Source organism: Halichondria panicea, chromosome 10 (assembly GCF_963675165.1).
Source record: "Halichondria panicea chromosome 10, odHalPani1.1, whole genome shotgun sequence".
Classification (NCBI taxonomy): domain Eukaryota; kingdom Metazoa; phylum Porifera; class Demospongiae; order Suberitida; family Halichondriidae; genus Halichondria; species Halichondria panicea.
The window spans coordinates 6615021-6634640 of record NC_087386.1 but is presented as its reverse complement, the minus strand read 5'-3'; the positions used below and the strand labels follow the sequence as shown (position 1 = coordinate 6634640).

General features: G+C 43.4%; 5 protein-coding genes across 7 annotated transcripts; 2 read left to right on the top strand and 3 right to left on the bottom strand.

Annotated features, from left to right (window-relative positions):
* Positions 1-2700: 2700 nt before the first annotated feature.
* LOC135342585 (uncharacterized) lies at positions 2701-7719 on the top strand. Of its 2 annotated transcripts, none has more exons than XM_064539350.1 (2): positions 2701-2832; positions 3425-7719. In XM_064539350.1, exon 2 carries the CDS (start codon positions 3439-3441, stop codon positions 7576-7578), a length of 4140 nt encoding a protein of 1379 aa, XP_064395420.1. In that variant the 5' UTR covers positions 2701-2832; positions 3425-3438; the 3' UTR covers positions 7579-7719. The 2 variants fall into 2 exon arrangements, with proteins under 2 accessions (XP_064395420.1, XP_064395419.1); XM_064539349.1 differs by having other exon boundaries at positions 2711-2828.
* On the bottom strand, positions 7714-12605 carry LOC135342622 (carnitine O-acetyltransferase-like). The gene is made up of 14 exons (XM_064539411.1): positions 12461-12605; positions 11851-12081; positions 11568-11693; positions 10957-11129; positions 10540-10696; positions 10291-10477; positions 9902-10104; positions 9734-9834; positions 9434-9568; positions 9152-9274; positions 8788-8923; positions 8679-8741; positions 8289-8426; positions 7714-8087 (listed from the first exon to the last, which is right to left on the bottom strand). The coding sequence occupies exons 1-14, from the start codon at positions 12542-12544 to the stop codon at positions 7863-7865; spliced, it is 2082 nt and encodes a 693-aa protein (XP_064395481.1). The 5' UTR covers positions 12545-12605; the 3' UTR covers positions 7714-7862.
* A 4-nt stretch (positions 12606-12609) lies between these two features.
* LOC135342695 (bifunctional peptidase and arginyl-hydroxylase JMJD5-like) lies at positions 12610-15761 on the top strand. Its single transcript, XM_064539504.1, has 10 exons — positions 12610-12910; positions 13026-13122; positions 13474-13763; positions 14006-14108; positions 14158-14210; positions 14442-14534; positions 14591-14663; positions 14937-14978; positions 15031-15223; positions 15528-15761. Exons 1-10 carry the CDS (start codon positions 12648-12650, stop codon positions 15626-15628), a joined length of 1308 nt encoding a protein of 435 aa, XP_064395574.1. The 5' UTR covers positions 12610-12647; the 3' UTR covers positions 15629-15761.
* Positions 15752-17949, bottom strand: LOC135342723 (NADH dehydrogenase [ubiquinone] 1 alpha subcomplex subunit 9, mitochondrial-like). The gene is made up of 8 exons (XM_064539555.1): positions 17635-17949; positions 17402-17493; positions 17137-17278; positions 16894-17070; positions 16625-16701; positions 16465-16560; positions 16211-16277; positions 15752-16050 (listed from the first exon to the last, which is right to left on the bottom strand). Exons 1-8 carry the CDS (start codon positions 17908-17910, stop codon positions 15886-15888), a joined length of 1092 nt encoding a protein of 363 aa, XP_064395625.1. The 5' UTR covers positions 17911-17949; the 3' UTR covers positions 15752-15885.
* A 3-nt stretch (positions 17950-17952) lies between these two features.
* LOC135342691 (uncharacterized) lies at positions 17953-19617 on the bottom strand. Of its 2 annotated transcripts, none has more exons than XM_064539500.1 (2): positions 19512-19617; positions 17953-19448 (listed from the first exon to the last, which is right to left on the bottom strand). In XM_064539500.1, the coding sequence occupies exon 2, from the start codon at positions 19395-19397 to the stop codon at positions 18030-18032; it is 1368 nt and encodes a 455-aa protein (XP_064395570.1). In that variant the 5' UTR covers positions 19398-19448; positions 19512-19617; the 3' UTR covers positions 17953-18029. The 2 variants fall into 2 exon arrangements, with proteins under 2 accessions (XP_064395570.1, XP_064395571.1); XM_064539501.1 differs by having other exon boundaries at positions 19508-19611.
* Between the last annotated feature and the right edge of the window lie 3 nt (positions 19618-19620).

Genomic DNA, 19620 nt, shown 5'->3' with positions numbered 1-19620 from the left:
AAGAACCGATTTATAATAACCTGACACACATACACTCAGGGATATCCTCGACCCCCGAGTGATTACTAGTCAGCTAGGTGTTGAAATTCTGGCCTGCCCCCCTGGTTTCATTAGCGTACAATGTGTGGACAACCCAGAGATGGTATGTGATTGTGTGTGTCCAGCGATCAGCGATGCACTTAATTGTTCCCCTAGAAACATTACTCTGTTTTCATACCACTGTATGACTTACCAGTACGAGGAGAACAATAAGAGTGCTCCTAACAAGTCACTACCTCTTGTGTTAGGCAAATGCCCTTTTAATATAAACTCTGGTTCCTACTCATCAATCATGATATTCCTAATGTTTCCGATGTGTTAATAGCACTTGTGCGAACTCCATATGGAATTCTGAACTTGGAATTTTTTGAGGGAGTCCTCCCTCCAGTGTGCGTTGGCAACGTCAGTACGTTAGTGGTCCTTGCCTTGAGATATGTGATGGCACTCTACCCATTGCTACTCATATTCGTTTGTTATGGATGCATCAAATTATACGACAAGAATGTTCGAGTGGTGCGGATTATGTGGAAACCTTTCAAACATTGCATTGATAAATTTCAAGAGAGAACGCAAACAAATACATCGATAATCGATGCCATAGCAACGTTTCTCCTGTTTTCATATACCACTTTTGTCCTTGCCTCATTCCCAATACTGAATATGATGACCGTGATGGATGCCAGTGACTCTAGCCACACCCCCTTACACGACCAGCAAAAGTTCTATTTTGATGCTTCATTTGGTCAACCCTACTCTGTGTTCATTTTCACCGTGGTGATTGTCATAATTGGGATCTTTGTAGTGGTACCGCCGCTATTCTTCCTCTTCTACCCCCTCAAGATCATGCAGCGTTGTATAAGTCGATTGCCAAAGAATATGCCATTAAAACATTTGCCGAAAGCTTCACTGAATGTTATCGTAATGGTACAGAGAAGATAGGTGGATGGGATTTTCAATATTTCGCTGGTCCGTATTTTTTGTTTCGCATAGCAATGTTGATTGTCATGGTGAGTGATCTAAAATGGGCAGATCAGTACTTTATACAGCAAGTGCTGCTGTTGCTAGGTATGATGCTGTTTGCCGTTGCTAGGCCATATAAGGAAGACCGCTACAATTATCTGGATACTCTAATGTTTGCTTTATTGAACGCTTGCGGTTTCTTTAACAGTCAAATGATGACGATGTTTACGACAATATCTCTGCCCGGTCTTCATCATCAACTACAGCCTGCTCTTTATCCCACTAATCTATGTTATTATCTACGCTGGTTGATACTGCATGCTCTCATTCAACTGTCTTAGACGATTCAAGAAAGAATCGTGGAGCTCTAAAAGCATTGTCGTTATATCAGATACAAGCAGTAACCAAGGTAACGAACAACCAATTTCATTCGTCTACGAGCATTTAAATGGAGAACAAACTGATGAGTTTCCGGATAGAGTATTAAATCCTCAGAACTATCAGCAAAGTGGGTACAAGTACAAGCGTCGTGCTCTAAAGATAATGGCAACTGACGAGAAGGAGAGTGGGCGTGAGCGTCAAGGCAGTACCGAGAACTCTTATTTTTATAGAAGTTGCCATGGTTACAGCTCAGTAGAGAGGAGTCAAACTGATTCATGAAAACTTGTCTAGAAATAATTGCCTGCATTCTATGTATAATTTCAGAAGATGAGAATGCACTCCTGATAATTAATTTTATATGTTGCTGCTTCAATTTTTGTGGATGACACAATAAATGGTAAAGATCGTTAACACAATAATTAAAGTGTTCATTATTAGGAAACTAACTTGGCAATGCACAAAAAGCATGGATATAACTTGATTAATTGTGTAACACAGTTTGTAGAGTGTTTATGGGCAGTACCAAAGCACAGGATGATGTCATAGATTAGTTTTGTAATTGCCTAGCAACCAGTGTGTCCCCCCTAGGCCTCCTCTCTATCTCACACTTGCACGTACGAGATAAGAACTCTCTTCAACATGTAACGAGAACATTCTCTCAACTTTTGCCCGTTATTTATGACGGTACACGCGGTACTGATTTGTGTTATACTGAAGTATTGTCCACTACATGTACATCATATCAGGCAGTGAACTTCCGGCGAAGCCCCCAAGGCCACCGTATAGCGGGAAACTTTCGTGGGGTGCAAAATTTCACGTTTTTCGAGGGCAGAGAAGTGAACGCGGAGGTATTTCACATGCAAAGCTATTGGTGGGTGTGGTTTCCTGGCACTGAACCGCGAATATTAGAACCCATGAAAATTTCTGCTGAGGGCTCTGGAGCCAAATAGCGAACATTTTTACCCGCGAAAATTTCCCGCTATACCGAGAGAATCCAAGTTTGCCTAACCGTTATAAAAGCGAAAACTCAAAAACTCGGTTTGGGATCGAGGCTACTTCTTGTCACTTTCACTAAACATTTTATTCCATCTTTCGAGAACTTCCTGCAAATTATTTGTTACTTCCTGTAGAATATGCCGTCCATTTTTCCTGTAGAGTATATGTGTCCACTTCCTGTAGATTATGCTTCCATGTAATCTACTGTTTTTAGCCAATCAGATCAATTACAGGTGGTGTGCTGAATTTATTGTAAAGGCTAGCTGCATGCATGGGGTACTAGGCATGTACACATATGTATACAGTGAGACTGACTGACACAATGGAAAATAGACCGTGTACCGAGACACAATGGTGGTATAATTATGGTCAACCACATCCTTCCTTGCATGTGACACAGTTTTAGGCCTAAGTCAGGCTGAGAGAAGCTACTGCACACACTGCACTGCACTGTAGGTTTGTGCTCTGTACATTAATCATTGTTGTATTACTTGTGTATATTAATTGTTGCATGTTTTAACTTTCCTATAAATTTAGTATAGAAAAATGCTAAATGCTTTAAGTACAGGCTGAAAATAGACTTTTGATTTTACATATGAAAGGCCTCTCTCTATAAGATATATGTTATTGGAGTTATGGTCATTTAAAGATGCTCTATTTTACGCTGTGTTCCTAACCAACTCCTTTGTAGGGGTTGGTAGATTATGCTGGCATAATTTTGAGCATAATAGGCACAATTTTTGTTGAAAATAAAATTATTATGCTAGCATAATACAATTATGAGAATAATAGGCAGGTTTTGGAAATACAGGTCAGTACGAATCATAGTGATGGTCGGTCATGGAAGTACTGATGGTTAAAATCTCCTAGCTTGGTATTCTATATTACAGTCCTGTGGCTATTATTTATAGTTTAATGTTACTTGTGTGATGATGTGGGGTCTATGTTGTGATTTGGAGAAAGAATAATCTTGAGCATAAAGAATAGCAAATAAGTAACATCTCGAGCATAATCTACCAACCCCTACTCCTTTGCTCACTGCCTATAGCCCTCACTGAGTGAATGCCCCAGGCAACGCACGACATGATGAGAGCTGCTCTCCTTCCTGCACTGTTGCTAGCTGCCCTGCTTTATCCAGTGGCCATGGCAACTCCGTACACCTGTCAACACAACATCACGCTCAACTGTAGCCCTAACTGCAATGGATTCTCCGAAGCATTGGGAAAAGTTAAAGCACATGACATTAAAGAGTCTGTTTGTGTTAAACTATCAAATGGTACATTCTATCTGAACTCTCTCGTCAATGCAACGCTATCACATGTTCGCAACCTGACCATTATTGGAGGAGGAAGTTCTGTAGTGGAGTGCAACCGCACTGGGCTTACTTTTCTCAACTCAACCGGAATTTATCTTGAAAATGTATCATTTAAGTTTTGTGGGGCTCTTCATAACAGCACTAGCAGAAATATCAGTGCTTCTGGCTTATCGTACGTGGAGATTTACACGGCTTTGTATTTCATGTTCTGTTCCGATATTACCATGGTGAATGTGAATGTGTTTTACTCGGATAGTTCCGGAGTTGTATTGTATAACAATGGAGGCAATAACAAGTTCCACAGCTGTGCGTTTCATACCAGCTTGCACAAAGGTCCAGGTGGCTCAGGAGTGAGTATAGACTTCAGTTATTGTGTCCCTGGGGACCTGGAGTGTAGTATGACTAGTAGCACCATTTATGCTAACAATGGTTCTACACACACTTTTGAGAATTGTAAGTTTCATGACAACAATGCCGTCTCAGACTTGAAGCAGAATGTAGTGTACCCTCACGGTACAGACCACATGGTTCTCGGAAAGGGAGGAGGTGCGTCCGCTAGTTTTGGGGGACATTCTAACGGAAATACGATAACTTTTGAAGAGTGCAATTTTGAGTTAAATCAAGCCAACGTTGGTGGTGGTTTGTACATTTTGTTCAGTGATGTTAGCGTTAATAATACATTGGAGGTTATGAACTCTAGTTTCTCGTCAAATTCCATGAACTGTGACTACGAACAGCAATCCAAATGGACTGCTTCTGGTGGAGGGGTCAAAATTGAATTCATTTATTACCCCCCAGACTCCAAACTATGGCCTGGATATATCTCAAAAGTTGAGGATAATACAGTTAAATTTAGTGGATCTACATTCTATTACAACTATGTTTGTTATGGTGGCGCTGTTTCCATGGTAACATCTCGTAGTCGATCGGGAACTAACACAAATTCTTTGATATTCGATACTTGTAATTTTTTACTTAACACAGCCCAACTATCATCTGCAGTAGACCTTTCCCTCCACTATCCTGATGAGCATGGCGGATTGCCTGTACAACCTGTGTTTGCAGACTGTACATTTGACTCTAATCACATCACTATTGGCAACATCAACCACTACCCTCTAGGCATGGGAGCATTGTATTCAGATCGAATACCATTCAATCTAACAGGCCATAACACCTTTGTTAGGAATGATGGCACTGCAATGGTTGTATTGTCTACTTATGTGGTTGCTATGCAGAACTCAACCACGGATTTCGTTGGTAACCACGGTAGATTAGGAGGGGCTATTGCGCTCTATGGTAATGCTTGGATTGTGTCTCACATTGGATCAAGTTTCAATTTCAGTGACAATTCCGTCAAGCCTGGTGGTCTGGGTGGGGCCATATATGCGGTACAGTTCGGAGGTCATGATAATATTAACCAAAACTGTTTCTTCCAATACTACAAACCGACTGTACCTCCTAGCAAATGGAGTACAAGCTTTGTCTTCACGAATAATACGGCTAATGGAACGTCCAACTCTATATACACGACGTCTGTTCAACCATGCAAGTGGCCTAGCAACAACTCCACCACTAGTAACTTCCACCACACAGATGATGTTTTTTGTGCGGGTCATCCGTCGAAGTTTGTCAACTCCAACTGCCAGCAAGAGATATCTACTGCCTCTAGTACCCTCATTGTACCCCCCAATACACAGTTTTTCTTTGCCGTACCTGGTTGGCCCACCCCCCTCAATGTTACAGCTGTGGACGATTACGAAAAGACCATACAGACGGTCCTCGTGGCCTTCCCTAGTGATAAGGATGTTGGTCATATCGGTGTGAATCAATCCACTGAGTATATCTCGAATAAAGAGATTGTGCTGTATGGAAAGAAAAATGTACCATCGTTACTAAAGTTACGAACCCTTGACCCCCGAGTGATTGCTAGTCAGCTAGGTGTTGAGATTCTGGCCTGCCCCCCTGGTTTCATTAGCGTACAATGTGTAGACAACCCAGAGATGGTATGTGATTGTGTGTGTCCAGCGAGCAGCAATGCACTTAATTGTTCCCCTAGAAACATTACTCTGTTTTTATACCACTGTATGACTTACCAGTACGAGGAGAACAATAGGAGTGCTCCTAACAAGTCACTACCTCTCGTATTAGGTAAGTGCCCATTCAATCTTATCAACCCAAATTTACCGCAGAAAGCTGATGAATTAGACGCCATTGTTTGCGGTCCACTGAAAAGGACGGGGGTATTGTGTAGTCAGTGCATAGAGAACCACGGTGTGGCTATCAATGGCCGCTTCCAGTGTGTGCTTTGCAACCCAGCTTTAGGTTGGCTCTGGTTCCTACTCATCAAGATCCTCCCAATAACAGCTCTCTTTCTGCTAGTAGCCATTTTCAACTTCAAAGCAACATCTCCTGCAATAAACGGCTTTGTTTTCTTTGCTCAGATTGTGTCCACCAATCACTATAACAACCCCTTCCCATTCGCCTTCGGGATAATAAGTGCGAAAATTCATGATATTCCTATTGTTTCCGATGTGTTAATAGCACTTGTGCAAACTCCATATGCAATTCTGAACTTGGAATTTTTTGAGAGAGTTTTCCCTCCAGTTTGCGTTGGCAACGTCAGTACGTTAGTGGTCCTTGCCCTGAGATATGTGATGGCACTCTACCCGTTGCTACTCATATTCGTTTGCTATGGTTGCATCAAGTTGTACGACAATAACGTTCGAGTTGTGCGGATTGTGTGGAAACCTTTCAAACACTGCATCGATAAATTTCAAAAGAGAACGCAAACAAATACATCGATAATCGATGCCATAGCAACGTTTCTCCTGTTTTCCTATACCACTTTTGTCCATGTCTCATTCCCAATACTGAATTCGAATATGGTGACCATAAAGGATGCCAGTAACTCTAACCACACACCCATACATGACCAGCGAAAGTTTTACTACGATGCTTCGCTCGATGCTTTTGGTCAAGCCTATTTGTTAATTTTCACCATGGTGATTGTCATAATTGGGATCTTTGTAGTGGTACCGCCGCTATTCTTCCTCCTCTACCCCCTCAAGATCATGCAGCGTTGTATAAGTCGGCTGCCAAAGAATATTGCCATTAAGACATTTGCCGAAAGCTTCAATGAATGTTATCGTAATGGTACAGAGAGAAGAGGTGGATGGGATTTTCGATATTTCGCTGGTCTGTATTTTTTGTTTCGCATAGCAATGTTGATTGTCATGGTGAGTGATCTAAAATGGGCGGATCAGTACTTTATACAGCAAGTGCTGCTGTTGCTAGGTATGATGCTGTTTGCCGTTGCTAGGCCATATAAGGAAGACCGCTACAATCATCTGGACACTCTAATGTTTGCATTATTGTCTTTATTGAACGCTTGCAGTTTCTACAATAGTCAAATAATAAATTCGACTACAACAATATCTCTGCCAGTCTTCATCATCAACTACAGCCTGCTCTTTATCCCACTAATCTATGTTATTATCTACGCTGGTTGGTACTTCATGCTCTCACTCAACTGTTGCAGTAGACGATTTAAAAATGAATCATGGAACTCAGAGAGTATTATCATTATATCGGATACAAGCAGTAACCAAGGTGACGAAGAACCAATGTCATTCGTCTACGAGGATTCAAACAGAGAGCAAACCGACGAGTTTCCAGATCGAGTAGTAAATCCTCAGAACTATCGGAAAAAGTACAAGAGTAGAGCTCCGAAGATAACGGTTACCAAAGCAACTGGCGATAGGGAGAGTGGGCGTGAACGTCAAGGCAATACCGAGAACTCATATTTTTTGGATAGATCTCGCCATAGTTACGGCTCAGTAGAGCGGAGTCAAACTGATCCACAAGAAATTAGAAAACTAGTTTAGAATTATTATTATTGATTGCCTGCACACACTTATAATAATTATGCTGTTCTTCATAACAATAATAATAATAATATTATTATATTTTTGTAAACTTATCTTTTACTATTAAGAGTTGGTTTTATCAATGTTACAACATTTGAATTTACAAGTCATTTATAGAATTTGGTGAGTAACAATTATGAACACATTGTAAGAACACAACAAAACTAACAATTGCAAGCATATGAACTCTACTTTTAGTATTTATACAAAAACTATAATAGAAGATAATTATGTGTTCAGAGTTATAGTTTGGCTGCTAGTGGAGCAGCTGCCTCCATAACATCTCTCATTTCCCTGAGGCTCTCCTGTAGTCTCTCCTGGAACAGAGCACTGTCCGTGTGTGGGCAGCTCAGGTAGGATGATATGGACATGATGGTCTTGTTGGTCTGAGGGTTGTAACACACGCCATAACCATCAGGAACCACGGCACCAAAGCACAGGATGATGTCATAGTTAGCCACAGCCACCTAGCGTGCGTGTGTGTGGAGGGGGAGGTGTGTGTGGGTGTGATGTGTGTGTGGGTGTGATAAGTGTGTGTGTGTGTGTGTGTGATGTGTGTGTGGGTGTGATAAGTGTGTGTGTGTGTGTGTGTGTGTGCACAGTAAACGTACAGTAATAGGAATTGAATATAACACCTTTTTGGTTGCTATAATTATACTGTTCATTACCTGGCTGGTGGAGAGGTTGAAGTGCAGGCTCTTGGAGTAGGCAGGGTCAGTGAATATCCCTGGCAACTCTATACCAGCCTCACTGGCTATTAGCCTCAGGCCTAGCAGGTGGCGGTCTGGTGCTTGACCACTGATAGCCTGTGATCAAGAGTGGTACAGAGAGTTACAGTAACAATTATACAAATTATGTTTGTTTGTGTATACATGAAATGCCACATGCAATGTAACATTATCACTGCCTGCTCGGCTAGCCCTTTAAACAGAAACAATTATTTATATACATGTAGCCTGACACACACACCACTCAGGGAAGTGCCCAAGCCAGTGAAATGGTGGCCACTTTAAATCCTCAATCTTAATTCAGGGTAAAGATGTTCAGTTAATACTCACTTCATTCGTGTAATGACTGTGAGCTTTGACTGACTCCACTAGGAGCTCAGCCTTCTCTTTGACCTGTGGAGAGGGTTCATAGAGGGTGGCTTGTATTAGAGACACTTACAGGGGTAGTGGGGTCGGACATGGCCTTGAGAAAGGAGTGAGAGATATTGCTGACGGAGCGGATTGTGTCAGTGCGGCCGTACTTGAACCAACGCGTGGCAGCACTCTCGTACATGGCACTTGTCTTATGGTACAATCTGATTGGTTACAGAAATGCAATAAGAAGATAGACAGTTGCACTTTTAAGATGACTATAGCTAGATTTAGATCCCACTTGAGTGTGTTTATATAGTTCTCGGTAACTATATACATTGCTTGAGGCTACAAATAATGTAATGTTGCTAACTCTAGTTAGCCAATGAAAAGCAGGATCTAGTTATTCCGACATGGACAAGGGGCTTGTAACTACGTGTGATACAACTCACTTCCAGTACGCTAGTTGAATGGCTGTTTGTATAAAACCATCCGGAGACAGTTTAAATTTCTTGGGTATGTCTTTACCAAAGTCTTGAAAGGTTACAACACGCAAGTCCACATCTCCCGAGAGCCTGCACGCACAGAGGTCATGTGATACAAGTGTAGTGAGTGTATTGTGTGAATGTAATACACAAGTGGAGTGGGCGTATTGTGTGCATGTGATACAAGTGGAGTGGGCGTATTGTGTGCATGTGATACTATGGGCGTATTGTGTGCATGTGATCACTTACTTATCATTATTAACAATGGCTGTTTTAATGTCATTAGCTGACTCAGCAGATATGTTCCACCGTAACTGACGGGCTGGCTTGAGGGACTGCACAGGAACAGGGGAGCTCTCCGCCAACCAGTCGTAACCAAGGCTCCTGTGATGGTCAATCAGATGTATCAGGTTTTGAGACTATGACAAGCCTGTGATTAGCCAACTCTAGTACTATAAAAATGCACCACAGGGTCCCATACACAAGTGCCTATCTGTGCACACTACACAGATGATTATAAGATGGTTGTGTACGTTTGATTCCACTTACAGCATGTCGAGCAAGAAGATATCTGCAGAAACGGCGGGCGGACCATCTCCCCCAGTGTGCTCCAGTAGTGACCCCAGACCACCGTCCTCACTCACACAACACTAAGAGATAGGTATAGGGTTGGGGAATGGGATAGTGGTGGAGTTGGTATGGGGTATTGCTCTATACCTGAATGCAAGTATCGGACCACCGGTTGATGCTGTTTAGTTGGCTCCCGTTGCCATGCAGAAAGTTGCCGGCAACCAGTGAGCGTTGATAATCGTTGAACGGCTGACTGGGGTCAAGGTTCATAGTGTGGGGGTGTGCTTTGTCGAGCGACACGGTTAGAATACTCGTCTCAATATCCTCCAAACAAGCCTGGTTCTGGGGATCTGGGGAGGTCGTTAAAATTGGTGGTATCACAGAACTTGTAAAATGTTGTTTAAGCACACCATTGGAAAGGTAATTCTGAGAGCTATTGATTAGTTTTGACATTGGACAATCTGAACACAAATTACGGGCTCGCAAAGATAGCTGCCGAGAAAAAACGCAAGGAGGGATGCTTACACATGCAGTACCTTTGCGTAGCCTCTCCCGGGCCTGGTACCAGGTGTCTCTGTGCTCATTGGTCAGAATGCCGACCGGGTATTCGTTGGTGGGAGGGGCTGTCTCCAGGATGTGGTGTAGCTCGGACATGACGTGAGAGGAGGGGGTCACAGCGAGAGTACCATCAGGGGTCTCATAGAGCACATCCAGTCGATAGAACTAAGGGTAATATTAAAAATTAAATTTCAACGATATTAATATTACATTATTCTCTCACTTACATAACCGTTCCTAATAACGATGACATGACGAGATTCGTTGATGGGTGTGGTCCTGAGGGTGTCAGCCGTGGGCCCGGGGATACGACACTTGGAGTAGAGCTGGTAGTGATGCATACAGAGCGGCTTGCCACGATAGTAGTCCACAGGGATAGCCTCACTATTGAGAGGGGGGGGGGGAGGAAGGTAATGCTCTATAGCGGGTAATTTTCGTGGGGTAAAAATAATATTCGTGGGCAAGCTGACCTCCATGAAAATTTTCCTCACGAAAACGTAGGCGTGGCTTACCAGAACGCATGCAATGCAGTCAAACGAAATTTTTACTCATGAAAATCACCGTTTTCGAGTTGAACGAATTTTACGAAAATTACCCGCTATACGATATAATAATAATTATATACAGCTGTGTATTTTAATTACTTTTGGATGAGCATGTTCCACTTGACACATCCGAGCAGCATTCGAGTTGCATTTGTCACAAATTTGTCTTGATCGCCACATGGTTGCCGTGGGAACCCGATGGCCGGATTGGAATGGACCATCACGGGTAGACGATAAGCCAGGTACGCCACATGGTTCCACCAGTCTATGAGCTGTGTGTGTGTGTGTGTGTGTGTGTGTGTGTGTGTGTGTGTGTGTGTGTGTGTGTGTGTGTGTGTGTGTGTGTGTGTGTGTGTGTGTGTGTGTGTGTGGTGGACAGGTTTGTATTCATAGAGCTTTTAGGTAAACAGTTTTAACAGTAATCATAGCCATTAAAATACAGAGGTAAACAAACACTAGACAGAGATGTACTGGTCGGTGGAGGTGGTTGGTACTAACCATCTCTAAGGTCTAGTTTACTACATATAGGTTATTAAACAGGCAACTTTGTGGACTGAGACGTTGAGACAGAGGAGGTTAAAAATAACACTACTTCGAAAATTCTAGGCACATTGACTGCACATCACTGCACTAGCTGGACACATTGTTGCTGCTACTCAAGGGGCTAGTAACATTGAAACACAGGGAAGCCATTGCTTGTTGACTCTCACCCAGCTGTCCTTGGTCTTGGCCCTCTCGTGTAGTAGTCTCTGTAGCTCCTCCCCCACACCACCTTCTGCTCCAAACTCTGTCACAGCCGCCGTTGTCTTCTCAAATTCCTCCTCTGAAATCAGCGGCTGCAGATAAACCAATTGCATTCAACAAGTACCCTAATCACATACCTACTTGTACACACTTGAGGTACCCTAATCACACACTTACTTGTACACACTTGAGGTACCCTAATCACATACCTACGTGTACACACTTGAGGTACCCTAACCACATACCTACCTGTACAAACTTGAGGTATCTCTCCAGTGTTTGTTGCAGTGGGGGTACTGGTAGGCGTGGCAAAGAGTCCTGCTGAGTGAACATCTGCCCTACCTTATACTGTCCCTCCCATTCTTTGGGGAGAGGGGGGAACTGGAGCTTGGGACCTCCTCCGCTGTACCCTCGGCTCTGCCTGGAGGAGGCTACGGTTGGTTGCATCAACGCCATGGAACCACGAGTGAGATGAGGTCTCTAGGGAAAGGAGTCAATAAGGTCAATGGGGTCAATACGGGACAACTTGACGTGAACAATAGTTGTCAATGGTGGATACTATTGTGTTGTGTATGAGAACTGTGTACGATATTCACAATCAACACATACGATGTACGTACTGCATTCGCACTATGTATCGACATCAGTTCTCACAGGTAACAAAGAACAAAACACATTCACAATCTAACATGGTCCGATATTGACCTGAGCCTCAGTTAGTAGGCTATGACTGAGTATGTACATGTACTTGATGGATGTCATTATAATTAAGTACGGCTTCCTATATAATTAAATTAATTTTTAGCAGGTCACTACATATACAGCGCACGGCTGTGTACTGGTATAAGCCACAACTCACCTTATGAAGGTAGCGAGCACAGCTCAGATCCACGGTCCCTCGCCAACGACTACCAGTGCTAGTCAGAGAGGCCACTCTATACATTGTTTGTGTGAACAAGGCTATTTGAAGCTTTCTATTGTGTCGACCCCTTACCAAACGAACTACGATCCGAGCCCCGCCTCTCTTTTGCAAGCCTGGTCAAAAAATGGCTGTTTACGATAAGCTGCTACTTCTCTTCGCTCTGTTACTGCTGTGTAGCGAGTGTTCTGCGGGAGACGAGGCTCTCCCCGGCCACATGCAGCCATTGGGCTCACACATGGAGCCAGAGTTAGTGCGCAGAATAGACCATATGCCCTCACCGAGTGAGTTTTATGAGAACTTTGTGAGGCCCAAGATTCCAGTTGTGCTGGAGGGGCTCATGTCAGGACAGGAGGTGCTTAGTAACTGGCAGAGTGATGATTACCTCAGGTACATACAAGACAAGGGCCATACTAGTAGTGATAAGGATGACCTTTAGTACAACCTGGTTTCAATTTCAATTTCAAAGGGTAATGGATGAATCTGGTAATTTTTGTTCGTACAGACGTGTGCACGGTGAGTCCACGATGAGTGTTGAGTATGGCAAGAAGGAGAACCGCTCAGAGCCAGGGTTCAGCATCACCGTTGATGAGTTCCTCAGTGTAAGTGTGTTTTAGTTTAGTATCTGCTTTTTATTTGTCTTGTGCTAAATACACCCACAATCATGTATACACACACACACACAATCATGTATATACCCATACACACACACAATCATGTATATATAGGACCCACATCAAAACCTAGTGGATGTGACAATATATTATATGTATCTACCTATTGTATGTTGAAAATTATCGTATTTTGAGCATTAATCCGAAAATTAAAACTGTGTGTGCAATAGATTCAACGTCACTATTCTAGAATACGACTGGATAGTTAATACGAACATTACCCGCTATACTGTATCTATTTTGAGTTTCTGTTGCATCTCTTCCCCCACTCCACTGTAGAGGTATCAGGATGAGAATATATACATGGTCAGCGACCTATCAGAAGAGATGCGGAAGGAGTGGGTGTTGCCACGGTTCCTGCTCTGTGGGGGGTATACGGAGGAGCTCATGTTTATGTATCTGTGGTTCAGCAGTGGGGGTACAAAGTCCGTAGTTCACACAGACTCGTATGAGAACCTGCATTGCCTGGTGAGTGGGCGGAAGAGGTTCGTGCTCATTGAACCCCGCTTCTCTGAGAGCATTGGACCGGAACACAAGGCAACTGGATTCTTCAACATTGACGTAGAGAGGTGAGTGGTTTGCAGCTCACTTGGAAATATGGGGCAAAAAATTTAATGCCAAAAAACTATTGTAATAGCAAGTATATAAACTACCTGTAACCATGGCATCAGTCTACATGTATATTATTTATTTTCCCCAAACTTCCAAGCACAGTTCCAGTCAGTGTGTGTGTATTCATACTATCAGGAGTGCTTGAATCTCCTGATAGTGTATTGTGTGTGTGTGTTGTTAGCTAGCTCTATCTTTACAGTGTGGACATGACAGTCTACCCTAACCTGGCTAATATCCCATGGCACCTGGCCACAGTACAACCAGGGGACTGTCTGTATCTCCCCTACCAATGGCTGCATAATGTGAGGTCATAGTACAGTAGCAGGAATACTCGGTTAACCCTTATAACAGGTGAACTCGGAAGGACGCAACATGGGAGTTAATCTGTGGTGGAATGCATTCAAGTAAGCAACAATCCCGTATAGCGGGTTATTATCGTATATAATTATAGCTCAAAATGTTTGTATTTTTCGTAATAGAGCATCAGAATTTAAACTGCAAGATGCGCAATAATTATAGGTTCAACGTCACCATTCTTACTTGCATACGAATATTTAGAACACGAAATATTGAACTTGGTAGTTTATCCGAAATTTTCATCACCCTTCCTACACGGTAAAACCCTCCCCATTCAGATACGACCCTGCCGAGTGTCCAGACGACCTTAGTGACCTCCCACAGTTCCAGTCATTGGATAGTTTCAGTCTGTCCCCAGAGTTGCAACTAAAGTAAGCCCCGGCATGCAATCTTAGCCACACCCACTGACCCCCCCCCTTACATGCAGAGAGGTTCTGGTGATGGCTGCCAAAGAAGATGGTCGAGTAATGGCAGAGGATGTGTTTGACTTGGTATCCCAAGTGAGGGACCGTATTACTAGCATGCATAATTATGTTGAACTTTGCGAGGGTTGATCCAATAAAATCGCAAAACCTAATATACGCACACGATCCTTGCCAGAACGCAATAGTTAGATCGCAAAGGGTCCAATTTTCTGCTGATTTGGCTGATTCGCAAAGGTTTTTCACCAGCAAAATATTCTTGTAATACGGTAGAGATATACAATCACAATCTCTCCCTACTTCCCCCACTCTCTCACACTTGTCTATATAATCATGTTTTTCTTTCTGCAGCATTTTGAGCTAGCTGACATGAAGGTGGAGTACATACAGGATGTGAGCTAACCTCTCCACACAGTTCATCTATCACTCTCCCTCCCCTCCACAGATGTTTGATATCCTACTACCTGACTGTAAAGGCGTGATACCAAGCGTTGATATGGTTACAAAGGACAGAGTTCGTGCGGCGTTTGAATTCTTCACCACCCTGGCTGACGAGTTGAGTAGACGTCAAGCAGAGAGGAGCTTTCATGACCAGGAGCAACCATTCTCTGAGGATGAGTACTATCAGGAGTTAGGAGGTCATTAACACACTAACACAAGCTGTAGCCGTATACACTCATGTTGCATGAGTACCTCCCCACAATGGGTGTTACCGTATAGCGGGTCATTTTTGTGGGGTAAAACTCGTTATTTTGAGCATACCATCTGAACGGGCTCCTTTTAAGCTTTCAGAAAGTTTTAAAATCGTTCGGTTGCCAGTTACAGAGCCAACTCTAATGAATGAAGGGGATCTTATGTGATGTCTACTTGTGTGTGTGTATTGCTCTTGTGATAACCTCATAATAATTATATCCCCATACATGTGTGTCCCTGTGGGTGCAGAGTTCGGTGGAGAGGAGGAGGACTTGTGGGAGGGGCCTATCAGTGAACGGGAGAAGGAGGAAGGTGGTGGTCGTCATGACAACAACAGAGATGAATTATAGCATGATAAGAATATAAAAACTCGTGCTGTCATTTGAACTTGCTATATTGTTAATAATAAAATTATGTGATTTATGTAAATGCACATCCATACATCTGTCCGTGGTCTTATTATCATCAACTAATTAAAAGTAAGAGAGACAATTATTATCAATGGCCACAACAACTAGGCCTTCAAGTATTAAAACATAACTCACATTATTACAACATACACAACACTAACTAGTACATGCTGTTCTCTAACAATGGCTGTCACTGATTAACTAGGTCTGTTTGGATGGGTTTCTTCAATAGGGTGGTCAAAGTCCATAAAGTTTCTGTAGCGGCGGATGAAGTTGATGGCAACGTCTTCTAGATGAGTAGGAGTGACCCCGAGATCCTCTAGCCCAGGCAGACCAGGAGTGGGCGTGTTAGAGAGGTGGAGCTGCACAGAGAGAGAGAAAGAGAGAGAAGAGTCTATAGCACCAGTATAATAGTGTAACTTATTGTTAGACAAGTTAAGGTCTATCTAACACTGAATAACGATATTTCACTGATTTTCTTTACTGCTATTGTGCAGTGGATTATGAGGGATGGTGACTCACTCTTGTGGCAATGTCTCTGGTCATGTACGGAACGAACGGGTTCAACTCCATCAGGGAACTGACAAACCTGTGTGTGTGTGGGGGGGAGGTATAGTGGACCTAGTGTGTAGTGTGTGTAGTGTGTGTGTGGGGGGGAGTACAGTGGACCAAGTGTGTGTAGTGTGTGTGTGTGTGTGTGTGTGTGTGTGTGTGTGTGTGTGTGTCTTGTGTGGGGGGGGGTACAGTGAACGGCTCTGTCCTATTCAACCACCCACCTGTACAGTGCTCGTGGTAGAGGAGTGACAGTACACTGCCTGTACATCACTCGATAGATGTACTGTATCAGCTCTGGCAGTGGGTACTCAGTAGCTCTGTAAGGGTTAAACAGCAGGTAATGGACAGGACTGTAAGGGTTAAACCAAGGGCTGAGCTTACCCCGCTAGTTCGTATGTTTTGCCAGCAGTGGCAGAATCTGATATTATACTCCCAACAGCATGAGCAATGTCTCCAACCTGTGTGTGTGTGAGAGAGGGGGTAATAAGAGTATTAAAAGTGCAGTATACATGTATATGCGTTGACAAAGAGCATGTAAACTGAACAGGATACCTATTGAAATGGCCTTCAACGCACACACACACACACCCCCACACCCCACCCCCACACTCCACACACACACCCCCACACACCCACATACACACACTCACATAGACAGGTCTCTTGGTGGTCTGATCTGCTCCACTCATCACTGGGATAACACCGAACGGGAACACCCTGAGGCTGGCATAGTAATGCAGGAATCGATCCTCATGTCCGTAAGTATCCGCTGGTCGCACTACAGTGGCTGTAGGGAACACTTCTCGTACCAACTCTTCCCCTTGAGCCTATATAGGGGTCAAAGGTCATTATTAGAGGTTAAAGGTCGTATAGTATGGTATTTCCACGCGTACTTTAGTTTGTAGGAACTGCGAGGGTGAATCACTGGTGGCATTGAGAGCACTGAAGTGGATCAACCTCTTAACTCCGGCAGCTTGACAAGCTTCAGCTATTGTCCTAGCTCCATTCACATTCACATCAGTGAACGAGAAATTCCTGTATAATGGTCGAATAACTATGTGTGTGTGTGTGCGTGTGTGTGTGTGTGTGTGTGTGCGTGTATGTGGGTGTGTGTGTGTGTGTGTGTGGGTGTGTGTGTGTGTGTTGAAATGTGACTACCTTGTTTCGTAGTCTCGTCCCACCAGGTTGATGACTACGTTGGAGTGCTTGACTGCTTTATACACACTCTCAGGGTCACGCAGATCATACTTCTGTGTATGTGTATATGTGTGTGTGTGTGTGTGCGGTGTGTGTGTGTGTGTGTGTGTGTGTGTGTATGAGTGTGTGTGGCCGTGGGTGTGTACCGATGTGTGTACCGTGTGTGTGGTGTGTGCAATGGCTCACACACTTACCACGAATACTATTTGCCCGAGGTCTCCCATCGGCTTCAAGTATCTGTAGTCATGCTCATCTCCACGATAAGGTACAACCACTTGAGACCCCACACGACCCAACCGGTTCACCACATATCTCCCCAAGAAACCAGGCCCTCCAAACACAGTAGCCACTACACCGCTGAAGGACGAGCGGCCACCTTTGCCCCTTTTAGCTAGCGAGGTGATGGAGCGAGTAGCTTGAGGGAGGCGTAGAACTGGAGCTAGCTGGAGCAGCAGTCTTGTAGACACCATTTTGATAAACAAAAAGACCTTTGACCCTAACCTATCACATAATTATTACATTTTTGTCAAACGATCTTTACATAACCTTCACTAGACGATCTTTACCGCATTAGTCATAATTATCAATTTCAGCACATAGAATCTGTAACTTTGTTCCTAAATTTTCTAGCTACATTGTCAGTAAATGTTGGTTTCCCCACACAGTCATCTGGTACAGACGGTCTGTAGTGCGCTAGAATCCCAATCTCTGTAGGAACATTAGTATTACCAGGATGTCCATCCACTCTTGCACAGACCCAGTGAATGTTTGGCTCATAAATGTATCGAGCTAGACTCATAGTCTTGGGTCTGTACGCATAACCAGGGTAGCAGTCATGGCGTACAGTTCGTGTGAAATACTTGGGCACTTGTGCATTAGAACAGTTTGGTAACACTTGTTTAGCTTCATTTTCAGGCGAGGTGAAAAACGCATTCTGGAATGTGTATGAAGACACATCACTGTTGCTGTTCAAAGCCTTGATCATCTCCCCCCATGAGGTATGCTTTCCAACTGGCGTTATCATTTCATCCAAATCAGTCATGGCCAAGTATTCAACCTCATACATGTGTCGGTAGAAACAGTCGCTCATCATCAACAACTGTCCATAGTAATGCATGGGGACCCACTTGTCAAACTTCCTCCAAGCGATAGTCTTCACCACATCAGGATAATGCTTCCATAAATATTCCAACAAACTCTTATCCACTTGCTTTTCATTGACATAGAACACTATTTGCTGTACACCCACGGCTATGCTCATCTCAACGTACTCCACCACATCTCTCAAGAAGTTAGCATTCTCCTGCACTAAAGGTCCTCCCAAACACACTCCAAATTTTTTAGCCGGTTTCTCCTCAATTTTAGCGTCTCTGTTCTGTACCGGAATGGGAGCTGAGATGGAATCGGGCTTGCAATCTTCTGACATGCTTAAGTGTACAGCTAGAGGCACCTCTTCACCAACCAACACCTCACACACATAGTGGTATGGCCTAGAAGACAGATTGGGTGGAAAACAAGGGGACACGTGTCTCTCATTTGCAGGTTTCTCTTTGCAAGTGCTACGATTGTTGTAACGAAACAAACAGTAGAATTTGATGGATGGAACTTTTCTATTGACATAACCCATTACAATGACAGCAGGCCTTTGCAGATTTTTGGATGTCCGTCCGTCGTAATAGGCTGAGAAGAAATGATAGGAATTGTCCTCATTAGTTCCTCCTAGTATGGTCCAGTGGAGCTGAACAAGTGCACTCTCATTGCTATCCAGTGCAGGAATGCTTGGGTAAGCGTCGTGTGGATTCACTGGTAGGTCTATTATCCTCAGAAGAGATAATTTAATCAATTGTTTTGTTGTATTTATAGTTCCGTTACTGTGACTGTTGAGGAGGAGGTACAGGCTGAGTACTACAATTGCCCCGGCACCAACGAGACTACAGACTATACGAGCCTTCTTCATTGTCGTAGCTATCGATTAATACAGTCTGTCAGTTTGTGGGGAGAGCATTGGCTACAGGAGAGAGGAAGCACAATGATGTTAAATGAACCATGTACAATACAAGTACGTACTTACTTTACTGTGAACGTCGAGGTACTTGATATCTACATTTATACATTTATAGCAATGAATAATTACATCACTACATACACTGTTGCACTGTTGTACCGTAGCAATAGCTATT

Excerpts from the sequence above, each read along its gene's own strand:
- LOC135342622 (XM_064539411.1), bottom strand. The coding sequence starts at position 12,544 with ATGTATAGAGTGGCCTCTCTGACTAGCACTGGTAGTCGTTGGCGAGGG. Across the intron at positions 10,697-10,956 it reads TGGAACATGCTCATCCAAAA|TGAGGCTATCCCTGTGGACT; the intron begins GTAATTAAAATA and ends CCCTCTCAATAG. Across the intron at positions 9,569-9,733 it reads ATCTTCTTGCTCGACATGCT|GAGCCTTGGTTACGACTGGT; the intron begins GTAAGTGGAATC and ends TGACCATCACAG.
- LOC135342585 (XM_064539350.1), top strand. The coding sequence starts at position 3,439 with ATGCCCCAGGCAACGCACGACATGATGAGAGCTGCTCTCCTTCCTGCA.
- LOC135342723 (XM_064539555.1), bottom strand. The coding sequence starts at position 17,910 with ATGGTGTCTACAAGACTGCTGCTCCAGCTAGCTCCAGTTCTACGCCTC. Across the intron at positions 16,702-16,893 it reads CCACCAAGAGACCTGTCTAT|GTTGGAGACATTGCTCATGC; the intron begins GTGAGTGTGTGT and ends ACACACACACAG. Across the intron at positions 16,278-16,464 it reads CTACCACGAGCACTGTACAG|GTTTGTCAGTTCCCTGATGG; the intron begins GTGGGTGGTTGA and ends ACACACACACAG.
- LOC135342691 (XM_064539500.1), bottom strand. The coding sequence starts at position 19,397 with ATGAAGAAGGCTCGTATAGTCTGTAGTCTCGTTGGTGCCGGGGCAATT.
- LOC135342695 (XM_064539504.1), top strand. The coding sequence starts at position 12,648 with ATGGCTGTTTACGATAAGCTGCTACTTCTCTTCGCTCTGTTACTGCTG. Across the intron at positions 13,123-13,473 it reads CCGTTGATGAGTTCCTCAGT|AGGTATCAGGATGAGAATAT; the intron begins GTAAGTGTGTTT and ends ACTCCACTGTAG. Across the intron at positions 15,224-15,527 it reads GTACTATCAGGAGTTAGGAG|AGTTCGGTGGAGAGGAGGAG; the intron begins GTCATTAACACA and ends CTGTGGGTGCAG.